This window comes from Halictus rubicundus, chromosome 8 (genome assembly GCF_050948215.1).
Source record: "Halictus rubicundus isolate RS-2024b chromosome 8, iyHalRubi1_principal, whole genome shotgun sequence".
NCBI classification, from domain to species: domain Eukaryota; kingdom Metazoa; phylum Arthropoda; class Insecta; order Hymenoptera; family Halictidae; genus Halictus; species Halictus rubicundus.
Genome location: NC_135156.1, coordinates 9,993,131 through 10,017,209, shown reverse-complemented (window position 1 = coordinate 10,017,209; position 24,079 = coordinate 9,993,131). Strand labels below are relative to the sequence as shown.

General features: G+C 39.3%; 1 protein-coding gene and 1 long non-coding RNA gene across 7 annotated transcripts in view; one reads left to right on the top strand and one right to left on the bottom strand.

The window, feature by feature from the left end:
* Nrm (neuromusculin) overlaps positions 1-24,079 on the top strand; it is a 406,706-nt gene that overhangs the window by 283,154 nt on the left and 99,473 nt on the right. For all 6 annotated transcript variants that reach the window (XM_076792814.1, XM_076792816.1, XM_076792815.1 and 3 more), the window contains 2 exons: positions 1,772-1,961; positions 15,599-15,753. In XM_076792814.1, coding sequence (XP_076648929.1) covers positions 1,772-1,961; positions 15,599-15,753 — 345 coding nt within the window. The remainder of the gene's footprint in view (positions 1-1,771; positions 1,962-15,598; positions 15,754-24,079) is intronic.
* LOC143356821 (uncharacterized) overlaps positions 1-24,079 on the bottom strand; it is a 47,072-nt gene that overhangs the window by 21,456 nt on the left and 1,537 nt on the right. The window lies entirely within an intron of this gene.

The following is a 24,079-nucleotide window of genomic DNA, read 5'->3' as shown; positions in this document are numbered from 1 at the left end:
GGTATCAGGAGCGTGTATGTAGATTAGAGCGGACTTGGCTTTCATAGTTTACTTGCGCCGCTAATTAATATTTAGATAACAACGATAACTTCGCGGACAGCAGGTGCGAAGAAAAAAAAATGTATTGGGAATATTCTCAGACGAACGATGATGATCGTTAGATTGATTTTTCTCTCTTTGTTTTTTTATTTTTTTTTTTTGGAACGTTCGTTGCGCCACGGCACATCGTTTCCTTTATCGCCAGGGGACAAACTGTTTATTGCAGTCCGCGCGACTGATCGCCCGAAACATGAAAATTAAAGCAACGCGTGTATAGGTTGTTGTAAATTTCGTGGCGCGATTTCAGATTAAAATAACAACGAAAAATATCCTGGTTGCGTACGGGCGCGCTCCGCGTTGCGAGTGTGATTTATCATTTCATATCTCTGTAAAAAGCACTATATTTATAGCTTTAGCGACGATACGAAAGAAATATTGAAACGCCTCCCCTCGCCCCCCTCACCCGTGCTCTGTCATTTCGCGAAACGTGTTCTGGGTCATCGAGAGAATTGACACCCTATTCTGACGTTTCATAAACATTCGTAAACGTGTAAAGTTTCAACCGCTGCTCGACGATCGATCGCAGCCTATTAATTTTCTGTTCGATGCTTTTTCAACGTATAATACAGTGTCGTTGTATACTGGAATTAAACTGAAGTATTTATTGCATTTTTTGATAATGATTTCATAGATGCTAAGCGTCTCACTTCTTAAGAAATATTAGATTAGAACTTTGCTCTTAAACGTTTGTAATTTTATGGAAAAGCACGAACAGAGTAACAGACAGTAATGCTCCATTTAATAATTAACATCTCTTGTGTATTATAAAGACAGCACTTGCCATAAAATATAAATTATATTTTGAATTTCACCTCTTCGTTGATGTTCTATATTATATCCCAAGTTCTCGTTTATTTAACCGTGTCATTTGCTTCCTTAAAAAACGTATTCTAAATTTGTATCGTGCGCATTGGTCGAAAACAAAACGAACTTTTGGGACAACCTAATAACTCTATAGCAATTCCCGTGCGAGCGAGTGGAGCATTTAAATTATAGTAGCCTCCTCTACACCGGTTTACAGTTGCAATAAATTCGCGTAGCAGCCCTTTATTTGTATACTACAAAATTCGGTTTCTCTACGCAATTTGAAGTTGTACTTTTGTCTGTCTCTAGTCTTTTACAATGTTTACATTTGTTGTACACAGTTCTACAGCTTAATCTACCAATCTTAAAACACGTTTTCTGGTCTTTGCTAATTTGTCAACCTCGCCATGATCGCTAATTTAATTTTTTGGACGGGAATACTAGAGATCTTCTTGGGAAGTTGTAGAAGTTTGATAATTTTTCATTTCACAATTCAATGTTTCATCAATTCTTCAGACGCGAGCATTTTTTCCCCACGAGTTTGTAGGGGTTGAAAACTCGACGATTTTTTTGTTATAATTAGGTGCTCTAACTTTTTGCGGTAGTGTATTTCCGCGGGCAGTTTTTGCTGAATTGGGCAAGCTCTTCGGTCCGACTGTTTGTTTAGCGTTCTTAGCAGAGCGGGGGATCGATGATTTAACAACTCGCTGGAGGATTGTAACCGAACTGTCTACGGAACGGTCACGTTCATGGCGGAGCGCGCCGAGTAAAATGATTTCGTTTCGCTGGAACGTTATCCTTTCTGTAAACAAGCAAACAAACGAACGAACGGCGCGCAATTCACGGCGTTTGCGTACGTTTGTTTCAGGAAGCAACGAGCCGTGGCTGAAGAGCGAGAAACGCGCTGAACTCGGAACAGAGGTGCTGCTGCCGTGCGTTCTGAAATCTCCGCAGTGCAACGGGCTACACAGCATCAAATGGTATCGTGACGCAACGCGTATCATCATTTTCAGCGAGAAAGGCGGGACAACGCGCGGTAACGACGATATCGCCGCCAGGTAAATTATATATCTATATATATCGCAACCTTTTTTTCCCGTCCGTCTTTAACACGACGCTCTTTCAACCCCTTGCGCTACAACACCGAGCCAAACTGTTTTCGGGAATTTTTTTCAGGATAATTAATACGCGATAAATTCCGGGGTTTCGAGGCGATATCAACATATCTCTTGACGTTATTCTCCAGTTTTTTTCAAAACAAAATATTAAAAAGTGGCAGAGTTACTCGCTGTTTTTGAAACAGCTTACACCGATGAACAATTTTTTCCATTCTCAATCTAGAAAGTATTATCTAGAATGTAGCATAGAATTTTGAAGAGATTCAATCATTTGATAGAAATGGCATCAGTTCGAGTCGAAGAATTATTAAATAATTTTCAGAGTGCTCTATTTATTCCAGAGCTTCAAATCACAGAAAGGTTTGAAATTTCGTGAAATCGCTCTAATGCAACATTCTGCACACGTGAAACTACGAGAAAGTAGAAAAACAAAATTCGATTTTTTTTTTTTTTTTTTTGGACGATAAAGGTAGTCTACTCCCTCGACCATCTCGCGCTGTCAGCTGCGACTGATTGGCAGGTGCGCACGGCAGAACTTCCCCATAGCAATTCATAGCGTACTCGAAATCGCTTCCGCAGAATGGCCAGCCAAAATGCATACACTTGGTGCACAGAACGCGTTTAGATAAGCGTGGATAAGATTTAACGGTATAATTAGACCGTGAATTTTTATGCACTACTAGCACGTGCAAATTTCTACGATGCGAGAAGAAAGTAGCAACATAAATTTACAGTACTTTTGTTGCGAAGTATTTTGTAGACGGGGAACAAATTTTCCCTTGTTATACGGGGTAATTTTATTATTTATGGACAGAGAATTTGCATGAGTGTGTGCAATTTAGATGTTACAGGACCTTTTTTTCTCTCTGTTAAACCAACTTCCTTCTCAGAAGCTAATTTCGTAAAAATATGGTAGCACCGTTTCTGAGTTACTGCGGCGACAATCGTTTTTGGATACTTAGGTAAAACTGATGCCGGGGCTTCTAAACATTTATTCATATACTTTTAGCAGGGAAATTCTATAAATTATTCAGGAAGAAAGGAATGAAATGAGCAAAAGTAAATCGTAATGCTGCATAAAGAAAGATTCTTTCTATCTATTTTATCTATTTTTAGTTAAAATATCGATATATTACATGAACAACCAAAAATCGCTTTAACCTTTCGTCAATATGTACAATTTTATTCCGATATAAGGCGATGCTATTTATTTCAACATAATTCTTCTTCTACATCCGAAATACGACGAAAGCCGGTCCCAAGCCATCGCCTTACATCGAAAACTGCATTGAAATATCGCCGTGTGTCAAAAAAGACTCAGGCGTTAAGTTTTGTCTAAAATTAGTGGACAGTTTGTTTAGAAAGCACAAGATTATATAAAATTACGTATTATTGAAAATTGTATAAGGGCGAAGAGGGGTGTCCTCGTCAAAGCCTGTGGATATAATAAGTAATAAAATAAGTAAAATGGATGAACAGCCTATCTATTCGGCTCCCGTTTGCCGAAGCAAATGTTTGTTTCTCACAGAGATCCGCAGACCGGAGCTGATAAATTAGAAAGCGTGGACTCGGTAGAAAACGGAATTATGCAGAAGGTTGATCGCGGCGGCGCGGAGTGGAAACACAAAAGCAAAGGAACCCCGAGAGCGTCGGTCCATTCGTTCATTTTTCCGCGTTTCCCTTGATATCCGTTTCATTTTGACGGATAGTTTCATAATTACAACGTTTGTAAGATATCCTTTGAAACGGTGACCCATGAGATCCCGAAGCAAGAAAGTCGGGGCTTCCAGGCGTGTGTTCTTTTCATGAGGATGACCTCGATTGCCGGGGCAAAGAACGCGCGCGTAAGAAGAGGAAACTTCTTTCAAGAGTGTTGTTATTTCGATGCGATCTCCCTTTAGAGAACGACTAATGCGGAGACGTAATATCTGGCCCCCCTCTCCCCGAATTGCGTTGCCGACGTAATCCCGAATCATCATTTGCTCGGATATATTTTTTTTTTAATTACCCCGTCACCTTTCGTGGGCAGAATTACGACGATATTCCCGTCGGTTTAACCCCTCCGTTCTGATGCTCGCTTTTTCCAGCGACCTCGGAATCAAAGGTCTTACTCGTTATTACATAAGTCGAAAGTATCACCCGCTTGAACGCATAAGCAGCAACTAATTAGCAAATTAATCTGCACGCGACAAGACAGAGCCAAGGAAATGTTTTAACACGTTGACCGCCATGTCACCCACACGTGGGTGACGGAATTATTTGTCCTGGTTTTCAAATGAATTTTTACGTTAATATATTCATTGTGCCAAATTTAATTAGGATCCGTAAAATGCAAGAAAGCTGGAGGACTACTCAATATCATACATTTAATTTTTTTCTATTTTTATTTCATTAAATAACTTACTTTGATTTTATGGAATTTTTGAGGTTTCTTAAGAAAGTGTCGAAAGCTTTTAATTTTTTTTCTCGAGAAATTTTGCTGTGTTTTTATTAACTAATTTTTAGACCGTAATATCTGTTTCTAGTATTTTTGTAAAGGGTTATTCAGTTTTTATTAATCTCAGTGTCCACCATTATTATTTAATTTAATTAAAAAAGAAATAGAAAGACATTGGATTTGACTGCGTGTATCGTTTTTGGAAAACGATTGTCTTCGAATGTGCACTTAAGACAACATCACACATGTAGGATTTGGAAACTGAATACGTTTTTCGCGAGCGTTAGATTTCGCATTAACCGGATGAATTTCCGCGGCACGAAAGGTTAGCCTAATATCCAGCAAACAAACGGAGCACGCGGGATTATTAATTCTGCTCATGCTTCACCGTGGCATTCCGAAAATTTCCAACGGCTATGTTATCAAGAGAACGCCACGCGCGATTATGCTATGCGTTAAACTGTAGGAACATTAACAAATTTAATTTTGTAGTCGACGCTCGAGAAATTGAAAGGAATAAACTTCGAACAAAAAGAAAGAACGAAGAGAGGAGAACAATTAAACTGCAGATTTTCGTTTATTGGACCCCCAGATGCTTTCGCAGCGCTCTTTAACCTGCGAAACTTATAAGATTTTAATAAAGTTTAACAATCTTGGTCTGGGTTGGGTATGGGCACAATAAAATTCTTTACGGGAGGAAATAAAATCCTAATTTTCTTTGCCGGGAGTTGAAACATTTGAAAGCATACTCTCAATTTTTCCCATTTTCCATCCAGTTGTTTGTTCCATTCAATGGACCGTTTCTTTAATGGACCATCAATCATGTTTTCATATAATTCGAACGTAGATATCAAATAATGATAAACTGCGGCTCTTTATAAATAGGCTATTTGTTCGTTCTTTAATGATTGTGATAATTTGAAAGCAGTGTATCGATATACACTTAAAGTTATATACAGTGATTTCTCTATATACGTCGCCGAGGCCTGTATGATAAACGTCGCGGAATTATCCCCACTTAACACGGCTCGGATATGTCTTCTATACGATACACGACGCTGGCAAGACCGGTGTTGTTGACAAATATCGAGATGTCACCGTAACAAGTATACTGTTTGAAATTTGACCGTCTCATGTTCCTGATAAATGCGTAAAATCCACAGGCCAGAAATACGAGACTTCAGGCATCTTCTTCCAAATTACCCCGGCAAAATGCCCAAGGGACGATCGATGCAAGTGAGAACTTTATTATCGTATTTGTTCGATTTTCCTCGCGGCCCATTGACAATTTCTCGCGGTCTACCCCTCGGTTGTCGTTGAGTTATACGCGGCCCGATAAAAATTCCTGGCGGTTCGATAATGGCGGGCTCGGTGTAATTGAAAACGTCAGCGCGGTTTCGGATGAACACTTATCAGCGGGCACCGCGGGATTGCCTGGCGAGGAAGGAAAGAATAGCGGAATGCTTTATGTTCATTTACATTTTGGAAACTTTTATCGTCACATCCGACGGCTCTTCCCGAACTTTTCTCGTTCGCCGCTTTTCGATTTAATCGGCTGCCTTCTGTCGGCTTACCCCTTTCACGGGAAACTGTTTTCTCATCGTTCAACAGAGACGATTCTCCCCGAGCGAACTCACCGTTCCGAATTGTCGATAGCTTCGTGCGCTCGCGTTTGTCGAAAGGCACTCGCACGCTGCGCAAAATTAAAGAGACACTGGATTATAACCGATCAATTTCCGACCATTGAACTCTTTTAACTTCGTGCAGAAATATGGAAATAGCCTGGAATAGCTGTTTCAGAGTACACTTTGGCCGAACTTTACCCCAGGAAACCAGAAATTTTCAACTTTCTTTTGTGTGATCCTGTAGATTTTGGCGAGAAAATGCCGAAAATCCAAGTTTCAATCCTAGGAGACCACTAGTTCAAAAGTTATACGCGTGTGAAGATGCGCTTGGTCACGAAAGGATAGAATTCGTCCTAAAATAAAGACGAGGTCAGGCTCGCCACGAGACTGACTCGGTGTTATACAGCAAAGGTTTAAGATAATATATTTATATTTATACTAAACCGAAAGTCTCTAGTTTAGGTGCACTCCCGAAACTGCAAATACATTCCCAAAAAATATTCTTAGCAAGTTCATATCGCGATCCCTCTCGAGTCACATCTTCCTCAGCGAGAGGTCTTCGCCTGCACTGTCTTGTCTTCAGCGAGGCCATCATCATATGTCATGCTCCATGTCCCCTAATTCCCGTGTCCTCAATTTACTTACACGTCCGCCAGTTTCGTTCCCTTCCTCTCTATTTAGCGGCAGTTCGGCTTATCTTATTCTTTTCTTCGCTATCTGGCTGCTTCTGTACACGTCTTCATCGTTCCGGTTCCGGTGTTCGTTTCCCTTATTTTCCGCGTTTCTCATCGCCTCGACGTCTCCCTCTGTCGTTCAAAGGCGCGATGGTAGAAGTGATTACAGCAAAGAAGAAAATTGCCTGGAACTTACGACTACCCAGACCGAGAACGTATTTGCTTAGCGCGCGCGTGCGCGCGATCTCTCTGTGTGCTATTTCTTATGAATTCCGACATGAATCTCTCTCTCTCTCTCTCTCTCTCTCTCTCTCTCACTCGCACGCGGAGAAAGGACCCAGCCGAGAAGAAAGGAACGAACCCTGCACGGTTATAAACGATAAGTTTGATATCCGGCCCGTTTCCTCGAGTGCATTGAACTCCCATTTAAACGAAACTGCTTCGAACTTCTTTGCTACGGCGCCCATTAAATCTATCGGGTCCTTAGTGTGCAGCCCCCGTTGCCTGGATTCCTGCTACCACCTGCGAAGACAGAATTTTTCTGAAGCGAAAAACGAACATGGCGAACTTCACTTCCTTTCGAATTGCTCCGGCAACAGGGCCATTAGTGGACTGCGGATTTTATGCAAATTCTGAATTCTATGGCTTATTTCAGCAAAGCCAGGAGGAGGAACAGGCTCAATTTCTCTGCTAGAAGATCTCTTATCTTAACAGCAGAGAATGTCATTAACACTTTGGAAATATAAACTATAAATGCATAAATATCCACAGTCACCAGCGACGAGTGCGAATAGTTACAATTGTACAGAGTGGGCTTCCCAATGTGATTTGAAGTTATGTGTGCACTTGTTCCCCGTTTTTGTTTCATGAAACAGTGAAAAAAATCGTACAAACGTTTTCGAGGAGTCGTTGTAAAGAGGAGGCTTCAGAGTTCGTAAAAAATTATAATTAGGTAAATTTCCATGTAGCATTTGCAAAAAAATGCACGAGAATCGGTGTAGCGATTCTGAAGCCAGATTCCACAATTGGAATAATTTTCTGTAATAAACACGCAAAAGAGTACAGACATTAATGCTGATTTTCACTTTCGCTACTTTACAGAAATTCGAATTAACGAGAAAGCTCGCTGTCGAGAAATTTTAATTAACAGGAAAGTAACAATTGTATGAGTCCCCCCCGAATATTTTCTGCCACTCTGAGTTTCATGCGTTTCACTTGAATGTACAAAATCTGTACATTCATACCAAAATGTTTAATATTTTTATAGATTCGCGGAACGATAGTAACAAGTATTTTATAATAAACTGAAGACCCGAAAGAAAAAGAACTATGGGAAACGGTAAATACGGAATTAATTAAATAAAACGACTACGTCACGGTGAATTTATTTAGCCATGCATGCGCAAAAGTATTACTTTCCCAGTGACCCAGTACAGAGTATTTAAAAAAAAAAGAGAGATTTAAAAGCATATTTTAATCGATACCAATCGATAATTCGTATATTGCCGGCTTACATTCAATACAATAAAACTGGTCACAGATTAAAAACGTTGCCGTTCCGCTTGAAATACTATCACATACATATTGAAATTCTTATAAATCGTTCAGTACATACAATTTTTTATATGCATATTATTAGACTGTGGAATTTATGAATTTATAACAGGAACAGTCGAGTGAAGTGCAAAATAATTCAAAATTGACAAGAATTCAAAAATGTTTTTATATTTTCAGTTTAGTATACCTATTGAGAGAGCAAACACGTTTTTATTTAACTCCCTGCAATTAAAGGAGGTTTATTTACCACATCAGGCGGCAGAATATGTTATTTTAATATTGTTGAAAATTTAACAACGATACCAAAATGTTGCTTCTATTTTTTTTTTCAAATGTGAAAAATACGGTCGATTTTTTTCTTATATTTACTTATAAATCCTTTTGTTTAACTCAATATAAAATGGACCCAACCCTCGCCATCCGACGTTTAAGGTGTGAGACAACGAATTAAAGTGTATAAAAGTCGAAAGTGTAAAAACTCCAGACGAATTGCCATAGTCTGTGATGTGCAGATTGCTTACGGTACGTTTAGGCAGCCAGCTTCAGAGAGATCAAAATTGTGGCGGTACGAGTAACGCGGCCAGACTCCTTTCATTTTCAATGTTCGTCCTGGTCGACGGTATTATCCTGCTCCATCTCCATTTCGAGCTCATTAAATTGCGAGTTCGGATTACGCGCCGTAGGTATTTAAGGCAAATTTAATCTCTCGTCCCTTTGTGAACGATTCCAGTTTGATGGAGACGATAAAAGAAGCACCGGGGGATGTCCCGGCGTCGAGGATTTTCGCGATTGCATCTTTGATAACCGGGGAAAGCTGACCTCAAATAACAGCTTCTCGACTCTGTCGAAATGCATCCTGTATTTTTATACTCGTTTAGCGCCTCGCAGAAATGACAGAAAAAATTGCTACAATCGCAGAACTACATTGTTTGCTAAAATAGGACATTTTTCTCGGCGATAGAAAGTTTTTCTAAGAGCAGACGACGTTCTATTTCTATTTTAGAATGTTTAAACATACGTAAGACAAATAAAATTGACATGTCAAATAATAATTACTATTAAGTATATTTGTCCGTGCTGTATAATAATAGAAATGATTTTCACGGTAGACTGTCTGTTAATTAGAATTTTTACAAGTCAAAACGAGCACGTTTAATACGGTTCGGGGTTTTCTAGTCGAACACGAAGATATTCAGAGGTGAAATAATATCGAGCGCGACATCAGGAGTAATTCTTAAGCCTGAGTCCACTTGAGAGTTGACTTCCGTGAGTTATGTTGCAGAAAATAGAAGCGACAGCTGTCGGAAAATTCTACTCCCGAAAGCAACACTCAAGTTGACGCGAAAGATAAGACCGAAGTGCTTAGCATGCTAGGAAAATTGGTCGACTGCTTCATGGTACATCGTGTGGAATATTCCTGCCTTGACCCAAATGATTTTAAAATTCTCGGGGAGGAAACGCGAAAAAGAATGCTGATGCCTAAAACCATGCGAAAATATGACTGCCATTAATCTTCAGTATCCTATTTGCGCTTTATTTGTAATTTCATGTCGACGTTAATTAAATGGTCCTACTTATTAATTACATTTCGCCGCATTTACCTTCTATATTGATCGACGAGATATACTGTTTATTAATGTTTATTCATCGAGAAGTTCCAATACGTAAATTGCAAATCAGTTTAATGTGGACCAACTATTTTCCAGAATTTTCCACAGTAAATACAGTAGGTACTTATTGGTACAAAGTAATTGCGCGTTCTTATAAAAACATTGTTGTTGATGCGAAGCAAATAGCAAACTGAAACACTTCTTGCAACATTTACACGTCCATTTTCTCGGGATAGTAATCAGGATCCGGTTAATCTAATTTACACAAATTACGTTCCTCTAGTCACATATTCAACGGGCATAATTCACCCTCTATTACCACTGTGAGTATTATCTTAACATTAACCTATTAACAGATCATATCGTAATCTGGTCAGCTTTGATCACGCGTTTACACGCGACTGTCAGTCGTATGGCACCTATAATCTGTGTAACAACCAAAGCTCGCAGTAATTCAAAGCATTTCAAAACTAGCTTAACGTTCTTCGTTTTTTTCAATATTTGTAATATTTCTGGAGCAAGATTCCTGGCAACGTTTGTTAACAATCACTTAAAACAATTAACAAAGGAACTGAACGTGAAAAATACAATTCGCTAGCTGGTCCAAATGATGCGACAAATTTTCTCTCAATCCTATCCCAAATTATGCGACAGATTTGCAATAATAAAACGACTGGTAGAGAGTAATGCACGCTAAAACGGATTCCGATGAACATTGTAATAAGAGTGTCGTAATTCCACTGAATTCACGAACAGTTCCCTATACTTCAGATTAATTCGTTGCAGGCTAATTTCGAACGTTCTTCGTCGTGTTCTATCTCTCTAATTGCCGACCCCACGCTACCTATTACCGGCCTAGTTTCTCGGAAGCGGGTAATTAACGTCCCCGACATTTTCAGTGTCTTTAGAACTTTCGGTAGGAGGTGGGGGAAAAAAAAGTTCGTTCCAGAACTCTCGTTAGAAAAGCGATACGCTAAAATTACTCTGCTTCACTTTGCATCCATTTTAGACAGCGAATGCACTTTGTTTCTTATACTGATCCCTGCCTAGATTAAGGATAACTAATGACCCCGTGATAGAAACCTTTCTTGTGCAAGGTGTTTAACGATCGAGTTTCCATCATTCTTCGATGCGAGTGGCATAATCCAACGACTTGTCTAATTAGTACATTTGGCTGTTTTCTCTGAATTTTTAATAGTTTGTCGAAAAAGTAGCTTCCAAATGATAGTACTCTTTACGTTGGAATTGTATACGTAGTTTCATCGTCTACAATACTTTGTTTGAAATCTGTAAAAAGTGTATTACATAATTACAAATTGCTCTATATGACTGTAACATTGTTTTAAGCACACACTGCGGACTTTAGAAATTCTATTTTGCGGTGAAAAGCTCTGAAGAAATTCAATTAACCGATTCGGTTCGGTCGAAAGCAAATTGTTGCACAAATAATGATTTAGTTAATTAATAGTGGCGTGTATGAACTAGTCCGGCATGCGTTCCATAAATGTCACAGGTACAGGAATTTATCGCGACACGTTTAATACATGTATTTCGTCAGAACAGTCAATATGCTATTGATATTGCTATCTGATCGTTTATCAAATGACGTAAGCGTTTTGACACGGTTGATCCTGCCGATTAGAAACATATTGCTGTACCGTGGTGTGGTATTGGCCGTCGGGACGTTAAAGGATTGGGACAGAATGCTCATGGCGATTCGTACGTCAATCTGTAGGACGGACCATCTGACAAACGGAATGCTTGATTAATGCCTCGACCCTGTGTCCCGTCCCTGCTAATAGGGTAATCTTGACTCTGCCCATAATTAGTAATTATATTAATCCCGTATCAGCGTACGCAGATTACAGAACTCGGCGGAATTATCGTGTCGATGTCTCTATACTTATCTCACGTGCAAGCACACATTACCAATTTAATACCGCAACGCCCACAGACGTCACAAATTAGAAAACTTCAAACAGAAGACACCTCTTTTCGCCCGAAAATTCTCAAAAAATTGTCTCCCGTTACGTAAACTTGGGAAGAAAAATATTCTTCATATATTTACATTAACAAAAATAACGTGCTCCTACGCAATGTAGAAACATCCTCGATAAAGTCTACTTAAGGGTTCTTAAGTCACCTTAGCTCAGAGCCATTACCTTATTTTTTATTACGGAAATATAGGGGTTTGAGTATCAGCAAACTTCGAAAATTGAAAATCCACCACCGCCGGTTTTGGATTTTTTAGTTTGCAATTATTGAAATTATACATACAACAAGAGCCGCAGAAATAAATTCGATCTTTGTCAGCTTGTTATATTTGTTTCTTCTTTCTTCCCAGATATTACAAACGAGCGGAGTATTGGTATAGTTTGAATCGCGAGCACAAATATTCCATTATGGCTGCGAACTGAATACCTTCTGGTTCGTCTAATCCTCTGTGTCGAGCGCTCGGCACAAAACCAAACCAAGCCGTTTACTCGCGTTTATCGGGAAGCTTGAACGCCGTTCTGTTAATCGACGCTGTTCGATGCCGGGCAAAGTAATCGTGACATTCCCAAAAGCTCTGTCGTTAATCTGCGTTCGATTTACGACGCTTTTCGTGCTGCAGCCCGAAGAACGTGGAAACACCAGTGATAGGCTGTTAACTCTCTATTACGTGTCTGACACGGTGAATAGTGGTGCACTGAGGAAACGTGTACGCTGTCGTTCGTAAGCATCCCGGAGCCTAGCAAATTTACGTGAATGGCCCATTAATTCTGTAGTGAATATTTCTATTTTCGCCGAAATTCCACAGCTTCTTAGTCGTTCTCCGTGCGATGTCTTTTCGGTGAATAGGTTTTGTTTCACGAAACGGTTAACCCTTTGACCAAGAAACGCAAACTTGAAAAAAGTCACTCGAAATACAACATTTTCGGACACCCTGTCATAACCTCTCAAGCAACACTGTATTCTGAACGGACGCTAAACGAATTGTCTCATTCACAGCACAGTATTCTCTCCGTAACTGTCGGGGAGGTCTTTGCCGTAACTGTCAAAATATAATCCCCGCCACTGGGGGCATCCCCCCTGGAACCAGTCAAGCGATAAACAAGCTCGAACGAGGGGTTTTGTATTGGCGAGACTCACACTAATGCAAGCGAGGAAACCATCGTATTCGGCTCGTTTTTTTTTTTATATAAAATGACACCAAACACTATACAATTGCGAGTACTCGTGTACTAAGCGATTCAAGTTCCTTGAAGGGAGGTTCCTTCGAGGGACTCAGTCCCTCCATCTTTTTCAATCGCTATCCTTTTCTACGTTCTGCACAGTACAAAGAATGTGGCACCCCTACTATAAGTGTCGCTCGGCAGACCCGAGGATGTGACAGTTACAGAGAGACTACTGTATCTCTTGTCTACAATAAAGAAATAGAATATGTAGCTGGCCGCAACGGAATGCCAACGTTCCGGAGAATTCCGTAGAGAAAGAGAGAGAGAGAGGGAGAGAGAGGGGGGGGGGATGATTGTTTAGTCTCGTTTGATGCTTTCGCGGAGCCATTTGGTCTAACGGGTACTCCGCTCCCGTTCAGATCAAAGGCTCCGCCGGCGTTTCACCTGTTATCCGTTATGAACGCGCGCCCGGTTCCGTTCTCTGACCCGCTAATGCGATTTCTGCTTCTTCCTGCCAGAATTCGCGGTGTAGCGTGGCATCGTCGTCGTCTGCGCGTTTCTTTGAACAGCTCCCGACGGATATCAAATTCGCCAGGTGTCCAGCCGGGGTTTATTAACTTCAATTAGAACGGTGTTGGTAATCATTCTCCGGAGATAATCACGGGTTCTATTAACGGTTACTCGGAGCCATGCTGACGAGCCACGGCGAAATAGTTGCGCAAACTTTGGGAATAGTTCTGGTGCGCCCCCTGTTCGCAACCAGGCCACTGTCAAAGAGTGTTTTTAACCTCACCGAGATGGAGAAGTTTGACAAATATCGTGGATGACGGAAAAGGATATCCGCTTTTCGAAGTACACTCGTTAACGGCTCACACTCACGCAATAAAATAATGTAAAGAATTGTGTAAATACCTAAGAAATACTAATCCAAGAAATAACAAATTTTAACAAATATATCCACCAGTACATTAAAACATTAATTAATTTTCCGTATACAACTCTTTTTAAATAGAACATCTCGAAATGCAATTTTTCATAAATATTATGCTAGTTTTGCAATCCAATCGAACCACGTTCTCGAATCTAATCCCAATAGGAAGATGAAGCAATGAAATTTCATAGTCGCTCGTTTAGATTAAATTTCTTGAGGCAACTATGGCGCAGGTAGTAAACAGGCGGCGTATTGTAACGCAAACTGTTTTCCATACAGCCGAAAACATATTTGTCTAGCCGATCCGTGTATCACTTCGTCGGTAATTAACAGAAATGCATCGCATTAATGAACAAACGTACTAGTTAATAACAGTTATCACTACCATTCGGATATTGTGTCGCTTACCAGATAAACATCGGAGCTACGACTGCCTAAGCATTCATGCTAACAAACCGAAACTACAATATCGGCATAAACGCAGTACATTCAGAGAACAGTTATGATTGTCAGGATGGCTAATTACTATAAGAGGAACCCATTACCCTGCGCTTTAACGTCACAACTAAACCAATTTCTATTACCTGAGCGAATTATCATAAACTCACTGTATAATAAAAATCGATATTACGAGCTCGCAATTTCTATCTCCGTGTACTATAGTTTCCAACTTTTGTAATACGCCATAGCGGCATAAAAACCGTCATAAAATCGTTAAATAATTATGGACCTTTGCAAAAGTTCATATTTCGTTTTTATCAATTCTGATAAATTTAAATTTCTTCATTCGATGTTTTATATTGAATTTCTTGCATAAGAAATGCAATCGTTAGATTATAAATATTTACGCATTTACAAATTTATTGTAATTTACAATTTTACCAATTTCTGAAAATTGGACTTTCATTTTGTACCTCAATTTTCACATTAAAAGAAAAGAACAACATTCTTAAAAGTCAATTAAATCTTTAAATTCGATTTTTATCAAATCTGTGACTCAGTACTATGAATCAACGAACTAATAACGCGAACAATACAGTCTACTTTGATTTGTTACACTACCATTCGCAATCATTCAACTGCGTCGCATTATTATCGAAACTGAGAAGCTCAACTATAGTCAGTTATCACCCGGAAGACGACATTTTAATAACTTCAATTATGTTAAACGCGGTTTGCAATTGTAACGGTGGCGCCGCGCCGGTGGAATTGCCATAATAGCAACGGGGAAAATCGGATGCGCGATTGTGTCGCATCAATTCTAATGCTATTGTTTCCTTAGTGGCATAAGTAAAGCGCTATCGATTTGGCGATATAACGAGCAGGTTGATCCGATTCATTGTTCTATTCATTACCCGATGCTAATAGGATTGCAAATGTGTTATATTAATGGCAGCCAGCTGCGTGTAATCCGTATATACAAGTAAGAATATTATTCTAGTCATAAACCGTTCTGATTCGAGCGTTAATCACGTTTCACAGGAAGATGACTCGTGCTTCGACTACATCGCATTAAACTTTAGCACATAAGTTCCCACAGCTGATTTATTGTAATTCACGGTACCGTTGATTTTGATTCTTGCAGGTCGAATATAGAGTACACGAAGAATTCGACGAAAACATTCTTGAAGATTTCGGATGTGAAAATAGAGGACGAGGGGCTGTACAAGTGCGAGGCTACGTACCTGACAGTGAACCGAGAGTGCAATAATGTTCATCATATTCAGCTCAACGTCACCGGTAAGTTTTACCCATTGCTAGAACCGTTATTTACTATGGTGACTAGTGCGACTAGTTGTGGACACTTAACTATGGCTAGAGCGTAATAATCTTCATACTCAGCTCAACGTCGCTGGTATGTTTTCTCCATTTTTGGAAACTTCGGCTCCCATAGTAACTAGTGGGACTAGTTGTGGACACTTAACTGTGGCTGTCCGTGCCTTCCAATTTAGTATTAAACGCGTATTCTTAACATTGAAAAACAGTGGTTCAGGTTCAAAAATTGTGCATCCGATCGACAGTTTAATTATAATTAGGCTACAAAGTTTACGCTTTTATGACAAAACTCAGTAGATGGAGTTTAAAACGGTATTAAGAGAATTTAAGAAAATATCGATGTACTGTTTCCATGTGTAGGCGCAATTTTTTCCTGAGGACGTAGTCAGCTTCTCGGAAGTTTCTTTTTAACGATCGCGCAAACAGAGGAACGTTTGCTTGACGTTTGGTGGAACGACATCAGCATAATTCCCGGGAAGAGTGATTTTCATACGTCGTGGCTAGCGACGGCGTATAATTTAATTAATCGATTAAACACCGGCGATCTCTGACAGTAAGATATGCGCGGAATAACTCGTATTAGACGTATCGTACTTGTACGATCCGTGTAATCTGGGTAATCCCAGTAATTCGACAAACGAGAAAGCCGCAGTACTAATCCGAAGTGGTAGCAGCTAAACCACTGAACCGGTTATCTTGACACACGCAACATGTCATACTATTAAAGTGCGGTTGAATTTACCTACATGAAAGGGATGCCAATTACTTTGAAATTTTAGCCGGAAACCGAGATTTCGCCGAGCGATATTAACGGTGAACAGAGCCTAACCGGGATATAAGTATTTACAGATCCACGTTTCGACGTCGACCGTGTTTACCGGCTCGAAAGTGTTCAATTTTAAAATTCCCTAATTGATTAGGGAACAGTTTGCGATTGGTTGACTGATGAAATCATTTGTAGAAATGAAAGCGAATTTTGTAATTCTCAAACGAATATTATACAACTGGAAATGAATGATAAATAACCATGATTTGGCGGAGTTTGTATTGTTTGAACAAATTCATAGAATATTAAATATCTGTATTGTTCCGTTTCAGAAGTTTCTGGATGAAAACGAATGCAGATGTTTGAAACAAATTGTGCAAAACTGAAGTACGATCAATAATTATAACCGAGTACGTTTTGTTCTGCTTGAGCAAGTTTGAATGGGGTATTAAATATTAATATCGCATTGTTCTGTTTTATAAGCACCGCAGGCACAGCAATGAATAAGTGTATATTTAGAAAACAGAGTACAGCGTGGCCTCGTTATATGCGCGTACAATTAGTACAAGTGCAGCGACGTGCGTGTAATGAGCAAAGTCCGCGATAATGACATAGGTAGAACTCGTCGTTGAAACTATCTACCGAAAACTACAGACAATAAATGCAAGTTAGAAGTAGTCATCGAATAATGTTCTGTAATTTCTGATTTATTTCCATAACGTAATAATTATTTGTAGAATAATTTTCCCCGTTGTATTCTCGCGTGTTTTCATATCCGTGTTTGCAACCGAATCCTTAAAATTAGAACATATTTATATTTGCAACCGAACGGATTTCTGTTGCAACCTAATCTTTTCGTTGGCAGAAGCTTTCGCAAATCCGCTTAAAACTTGAGACCAACCGCGAGGAGGACAATTTCGCGTAACGCACTGTTATAAATCACGAAGGTTCTGGTAACAGATTTAAATTGCTTTCAAATTTGAAATATGGCTGCTTCAATTTCAAGCACAAAATGAAAAATGGTTACTTTTCGACGGTAAAGTAAAACGACGAGCACAATCACACTTTCTTGCTGTGGAGCCGAATGTGCCAAGAATGCCGGGGTTTTCGCGCAAAACCCTCTACCCGTTAATAATGTTGGAAACTACCCAAGGTACCATTATGATCATCATATTCTTACTCGCACAATAACCACTGGACTGTACTAATAGCTGGATATGTTTCGAACCCCTACGACTCTGCAGGAACAAGGCTCATTGAAACTTTATTGTAATTACAACGACTACCAAAGTAGACCTTGCAAGCTCGAAGATGGTCGTCGCTTTGGTGCGAGAACGAAGCTGCGAATTGGAATCTATTTATTTAACTATAATATTTCCTCATTTTTATCCTCAAAATATTACCGAATCTTTCAGTTTAGATAAATAATTTATAATTTTCCGGATACAATATATACCTTATTTGTGACTAGAGTGTGAATTTTCTTTATTTATGATAAAAATAAAAATTAAAAGAATTTGAGAATTATTGAAGCTGTCAGAAGAAATCTGTTTCTTGCAATTGATGTAGGCAATGTTACTTGTGCATAAAAATTCGTAGTTTCTGTCTAGAAATGTTTCATGACTGACTGACGTAGTTAGACGACAAAATTAAACACAACTCTTTTTTTCTTCTTCTTATGTAAGTGCTTCGTGCGGAGGATCACTCGTTCTAGTCGGGAAACACAGCTGCGGGCGATTCAAGTTCCCATTTCTTTTTATAACACAAGCGTCTTTAGCTTGAAAATTGCTCTAGCGAAACCTTGATACCTTTATGTGAATACGTCTGCAACGTGAACGCGGATTCATTCATGAATGCTGATTTTTGCTTGGTTTGTTCTGTACTGCGTTTAATTGATAGCTTTTAGCGACCATTTTATTTATTTACAATTTTTTAAATTTTAGTATAGATTATATTGTATCCATCTAATAAATTCGTTATACGAACACGGTACTTGTACGGGCATGGAAAAGTTAAAAAATAATGGTTCTTGATTTTTTTAATTACGTGGCCCACTTTGAAAAATCTGAAAAAATTATATGTCAACAACCATAAGGAGATGCTAAAACTGTAGAAATATGAACCTACAGTCTCATAACCTCTACAAGAAATCGGCATTTCAAAATCTTTTTTATTTGTAAAAATTCGGTTTCGAAGCTAAAAATTCTGAAAAAATTCATAGATGTGCGTTCTAATAGTTAAAATATGCCCGATTTTTTTCAGAATTTTCAATTGAAGATTATAAGAGAAATTACGGAAAAACCTGATTTTCTTTGTCACCCCATTACTACCCCCCACGTCGACATATAATGTTGAAAATTGGCACAAAGTATTTTCTTTGGATAAGCTATCGAACGGCCAGTTGGAAATTCAATTTGGTGTTTGGGAACAGTTTTGACCTCCTTGTCCCTTTCTACTTCGTTGTTCAGTTCTTTATTTGACAGTGCTTCGTACGAATTTGCGAGCCGATCTCATCGATATTACAAGAAATTTTCACATATTGGGTATCGTAAGATGTTTAAAACAAAAGTGGAGCGAAAGAGCCGCGTTCGATTTTATTTTATGAAAGTTTAAAGTTCTCTGTGTATGCAGCCCGGTGAAAACGTACGGCGGAACTTTCACATCAACCTAATGCCTGTTCGGAAGTTTTCTATATCTCTTCCATACAAACGCGTAGACGAAGAAACTCGCGATTCCAGCGGGCGGAATGAAATTTGAAAACTTGAAACTCATTTCGCGCATACGCGCAGCATTTCTTTCACCTGCTGTCACGTTTCACCTTCAACGTTGTTCGCCTGCACGGCGAGATCCAGTGATAAATGATTTCTCCATGGGAATGGAACGCGCTCCCGAGATTTGTTATCATTACCATTTTTATTAGAAATACTTCGAATTACACGGCCGCGCTCTTATCGCGTCGACTGCAACGAACTAGAAATTACAATGATTTAAAATCCAAGTAATTTGTTCGAAACGAATACCGCAATTAATCATCTTACCGGTAACAATTGTATATGTACATCTAACACGTTGCCAGAGCTGTCAAAAATATGCAATAAATATACAATTAACGATTTCTCAATAAATTTCTTGAAAGCAATATCAATTTCAATCATAATCCGATAAACAGAGCTGCGTAAAACATTATTTCAGATAGTGAATAGATAATTTTATATATTTCCATTTTTTGTTAGAAACATGTGGAATTGGGAGAATATAAAAATAATTTTACGAACGCTTTTCAGAAAATACGATCACCATAAAATACGTTTGAATCGACAGAATAAGCGGGAAACGTTTCAGAACTTACCGACAGAAACTGAAATAACGCAGTTTGGATATGAAAGAGCAAGTAATAATAACCCGGCTGAAAATATACTGCGTAAAATTTATTCACCATTAACTTTTGTGAGAATCGAATCCTCCGCATTGCAACATTTCCAATATTATAATAACCGGAGTATATATTGTTCGTGAATATTTTACCGCTTTGAACATGTTAATCTAGACAGGCCGCCAAGCAATTTCATTTGTTTCGAAAATGTTGCGTTACTTCGTCTTTCCAAAATAATCGACGTTATCGGGGAAACCCCTAACTGAAGCGGAATTAACGTGTGACTTTGGTTTGACCTTCGTCAGACAAATTTTGCTAAAATGTGCTAAAACGTTTCCTTAAACATTTTCTATTTCTAAAATCAGACGTACATTACTTCTGTACTTCTCCGAATTGCTAAATCAAACTACACATTATATTTAAAAAAAAACTGAGACTCACCTCGGAGAAAAAGCTACGAACTTGCACGCCTAATACAAGGAGCAGTCTTCAGTAAATTTAGGTGGTACAGTTAATCGAAATGTTTTTAATGAAGATAGAAATGATAACAAATCCCAGAAAATTCAGAAGAATAACAATTCAAATAAATGTAGGTGGTACGATTAAATGCCTCGGCACAGAAACTTTCGTGACTGGCTGTAGGCAATCGTTACAAGGACTGCAGGGTACATTCCTGTGAAATTATGAAAACGGCACGCGCCATAAGTTTCCATAAACCGCACGCTTCCTGCGGGCTCACTCTTTTCCCACGTCAATGAGCCATCGTGGAAGTTCTCTAGGTCGGAGGTCGGGCGTGAAACGACAAAAGAAACCTCCACTCGGAGAGTATCGTCACCCGGCTAGAATTATAATTAAACCCACCCCCCTTCCACCCCCCCTGCCCCGTAATTCAGTGGAACTTATTGTAACGGTCGTTCCTGCGGGTTCTTCCAGTCTGCGTCGCGTCTTTCAAAGGCCAATTTATCGGATGGAGAGCTGTTACGGTCCCGAACTATGCCGAGCACCAATTCACCTCTGTTTAAATTGTATGAAGGGCCACTTGACTCACGGCCAATCCAATTAGATCTCCTACCTGCTAGAAATTATTTTAGACGACTGTGCCGGGTCATTGGGCGTCGATCGACCCGCGAACACTTCTCGTCGAACGATCATTGATTTTCACGGTCGCGTCATCGTTTCACAAAAATTTCCTCGGTTACCGGACACGTTTATAAACTTATACGTGGCTTTTCAGATCTTTGTCATCAATTCCAGAGTCCTGAAGCGTTCGATTAAACGAGATTGACATTCCGAATATGTACTTGTAATATTTGCGCAGGCGACACAGAGTTTGAACCGTGATATAGTAAGTTTCTCTTAGGTAAGCAAAAACGCTGTATAACATAGGGGTATCCAGACCCAAATATATTTTAATAAATTTAGGACGTGATCGAATAAGTGCCAGGTCAGTCTTCCGTGAACATTAACAATTTAACGATTTAAGGTTTCCCAGTGTAATAGTCTTGATAGAAGAGTTTTGTTGATTTGAGAATAAATTTTGTCCAGCTAATCGTGGCATTCGAACCATTGCGACGGTATTGAGCCATGCCGGCCGCAAATGAATGAGAGCGTGACATGAAAAGGTGAAATGACTTCGCTCTCGAAGTTAAAAAAGAGGGTGATAGAGATAAGAGCGAAGGGACGAGCAGGACGGAGCACGGGTCTCTTAATAAGCTATAGATCACGAGGCATCGTGAACTCGAGTCTGGGGGTGGTTAGTTATCCGCAAAAGATTGCGAATCGAACGAGCACTGCCGGATTTCGTTGGAACTAGTTCGAAGGAGGCACAGAGACATCATCCCGTCGGAGGTCCTCGAGAACGATCATCGGACTGCTGACGACCCCCACCCACGGGAATGAAAAGAAACGACGGCCGCCGAGAGTTTCCTCGGACTCCGCCGAAATTCGTAAAATGGGTGAAACATCGGCTCCATCAGGAGTCCTTATAGACCCGGTGGATTTTGTCGAAATTTCCACCGGTGAGAATATTAGTACCATCAAGAAGCCATTTCGCTGTGGAAAGAAGTATACCGGCGCTCATAATCATCCGAACGACTTGGAACTTTCAAAAGAACGAATTTTACGCTTCGGAAATGAAGTCGTTTCCTTCGCGGTTGAATCGTAGTCGAATTACTATATTTTCCCTTATTTAAAAATTGCCACGTTCATTCAGTGAAAAACAAGAATTCGACGCCTTTTGTTCGAATCAGTTAGAAAATCATTTTAAACGACATTTTTCGGAAATTTTGGAGTACTTTAAAATGTATAAATAGACTGCGGATATTTTATGCATTTATGGCAATCACGAGTAGGTCATATGCCAAACAGTGGAGACATTTGACTGAATAATTGTTAATGATAAATGTTTTAGCTCTCTGTAGACAACTTTTATTTTTCATAAAAATCCACAATCTACTTGTAAAACACTATACAATAAGTTGACAAAAATATTGTCTCTCACTTTATGAATGAATGAATGATTTTTCTTCGAAATTTATTTAAAATAAAGTGATCAAACTATTTGAATGTATTTAGTAAAATCAGCAAAGCAACCAAAATTTTCTTCAAAGACCTTGCATATTACGGGAACTTTGAAGTAATCCAATAAGAAGTTTCCTGCAGTAAAACGACAAGTCAAAAGATTTATGTCTGCCTTAAAAAAAAACGAAGTGTAAAATCACTGTTGTTCAAGTAATTACGGCTGGTGTGCTGTACGTCTTCATTTTCTATTAGTAGTGAAGTCGGGAAAGTTAAGAAGTTATGGGAGAAAGTTGGGAAGTATTTGCCAAAATGTTTTACCTGAGGCAACCTAATGCCAAATACTTCGAAAATACCAAAGAATCGTTCGATCTTCCCACCCAAACGAAACATCTGATTTTCATAAACAGTGATACAATTTTTTCGAACAATTTTTCAATATCAATTTCAATGACTTGAAACATTTTATTTATACAAAATAAAACTACATCAGCTACAAGGTACTGGGAATTTTAATAAGTCGGTGACATACCGATGCTCTTAAATGCATAAAATCAGCAGCTTAATAAAAGAAGTGTTCAGTAAAAATTCAACGTTCACATATCCCAAAACGTTGCCAGCATTATAAAAAAAACCCCGAAGATGGCAGAAACGTCGATAACTGAATTTTTTAATTTGCAATGACGACATTGCTGGAACATCGATCAGTTCGAAGAGGGAATCCCATTTCCAAAGTGGTATCACGAACCGCAGAGGTGTTCCAATTTAAAATAAAATTGTATCGTATCCCCGGTACATTTTGCACATCTCGGTATGCTATAATCGCACGTTCGACGTATACTGCAAAGGAAAGCATCTTTGACTCACCGCGGCATGTTCATTGATGCTGTTTTTGCGGAGCAATGTTTCACTGTGTATACATACACGGTTCTCTATGACGGTTATTTTCGTAGTTGGAATCTTTTTCGAGGATTTATCAAGTGATTAAAAATTTATGGAACCGTCACGACCGCCTCTTTTTCACTTTAATATCGCTGCAGCATCGCGGCGCACCGAGTTGCGGTGACCTTACCCAGTTCTATCTTCGCGACAAAAGCGATAAAAATTTCTCAAGAGCCGTCGAACTTTTTCGAGCGAGAGCCGGAGGTAGTTTTTTACGTTATAACTGCCACCCCATGCCGCCCCCGTTCTCTCGTTGTTTGCGTAATAAAGTGAGAGCTCTGTATGTACGGCAGCCGAGTGGAGCACGAAAGACTTCGTTATAATCCAGATTTGACAGATTCCGTTTATCCCAGAGATCGTGCGGACAGTACGAGAGTTCCCAGATAACATCTGACACGATTTTTTAGCTGGACGCACCAGCGGGCCACTTCTACAAAATAGGCAGAATTAATTAAAAAAATTTCCATGGCCTTTTCGTAAATTAACACACCCAACTCCTTTTATACATGGTAAATTTCGGAGATATGAACAGCGGACGGAAAAAGTATTCGAATATACATTTCTGTTATTTTTGAAACGGACGATGTTTAACCTGTACTAATTTCATGATTAATTCGGATTAACAGAGAGATGAAGTTTCTCCAGCTTTTTCCGATTGTGGCCCACTGTTGGGCGGCTCGAGAGCAGATTCC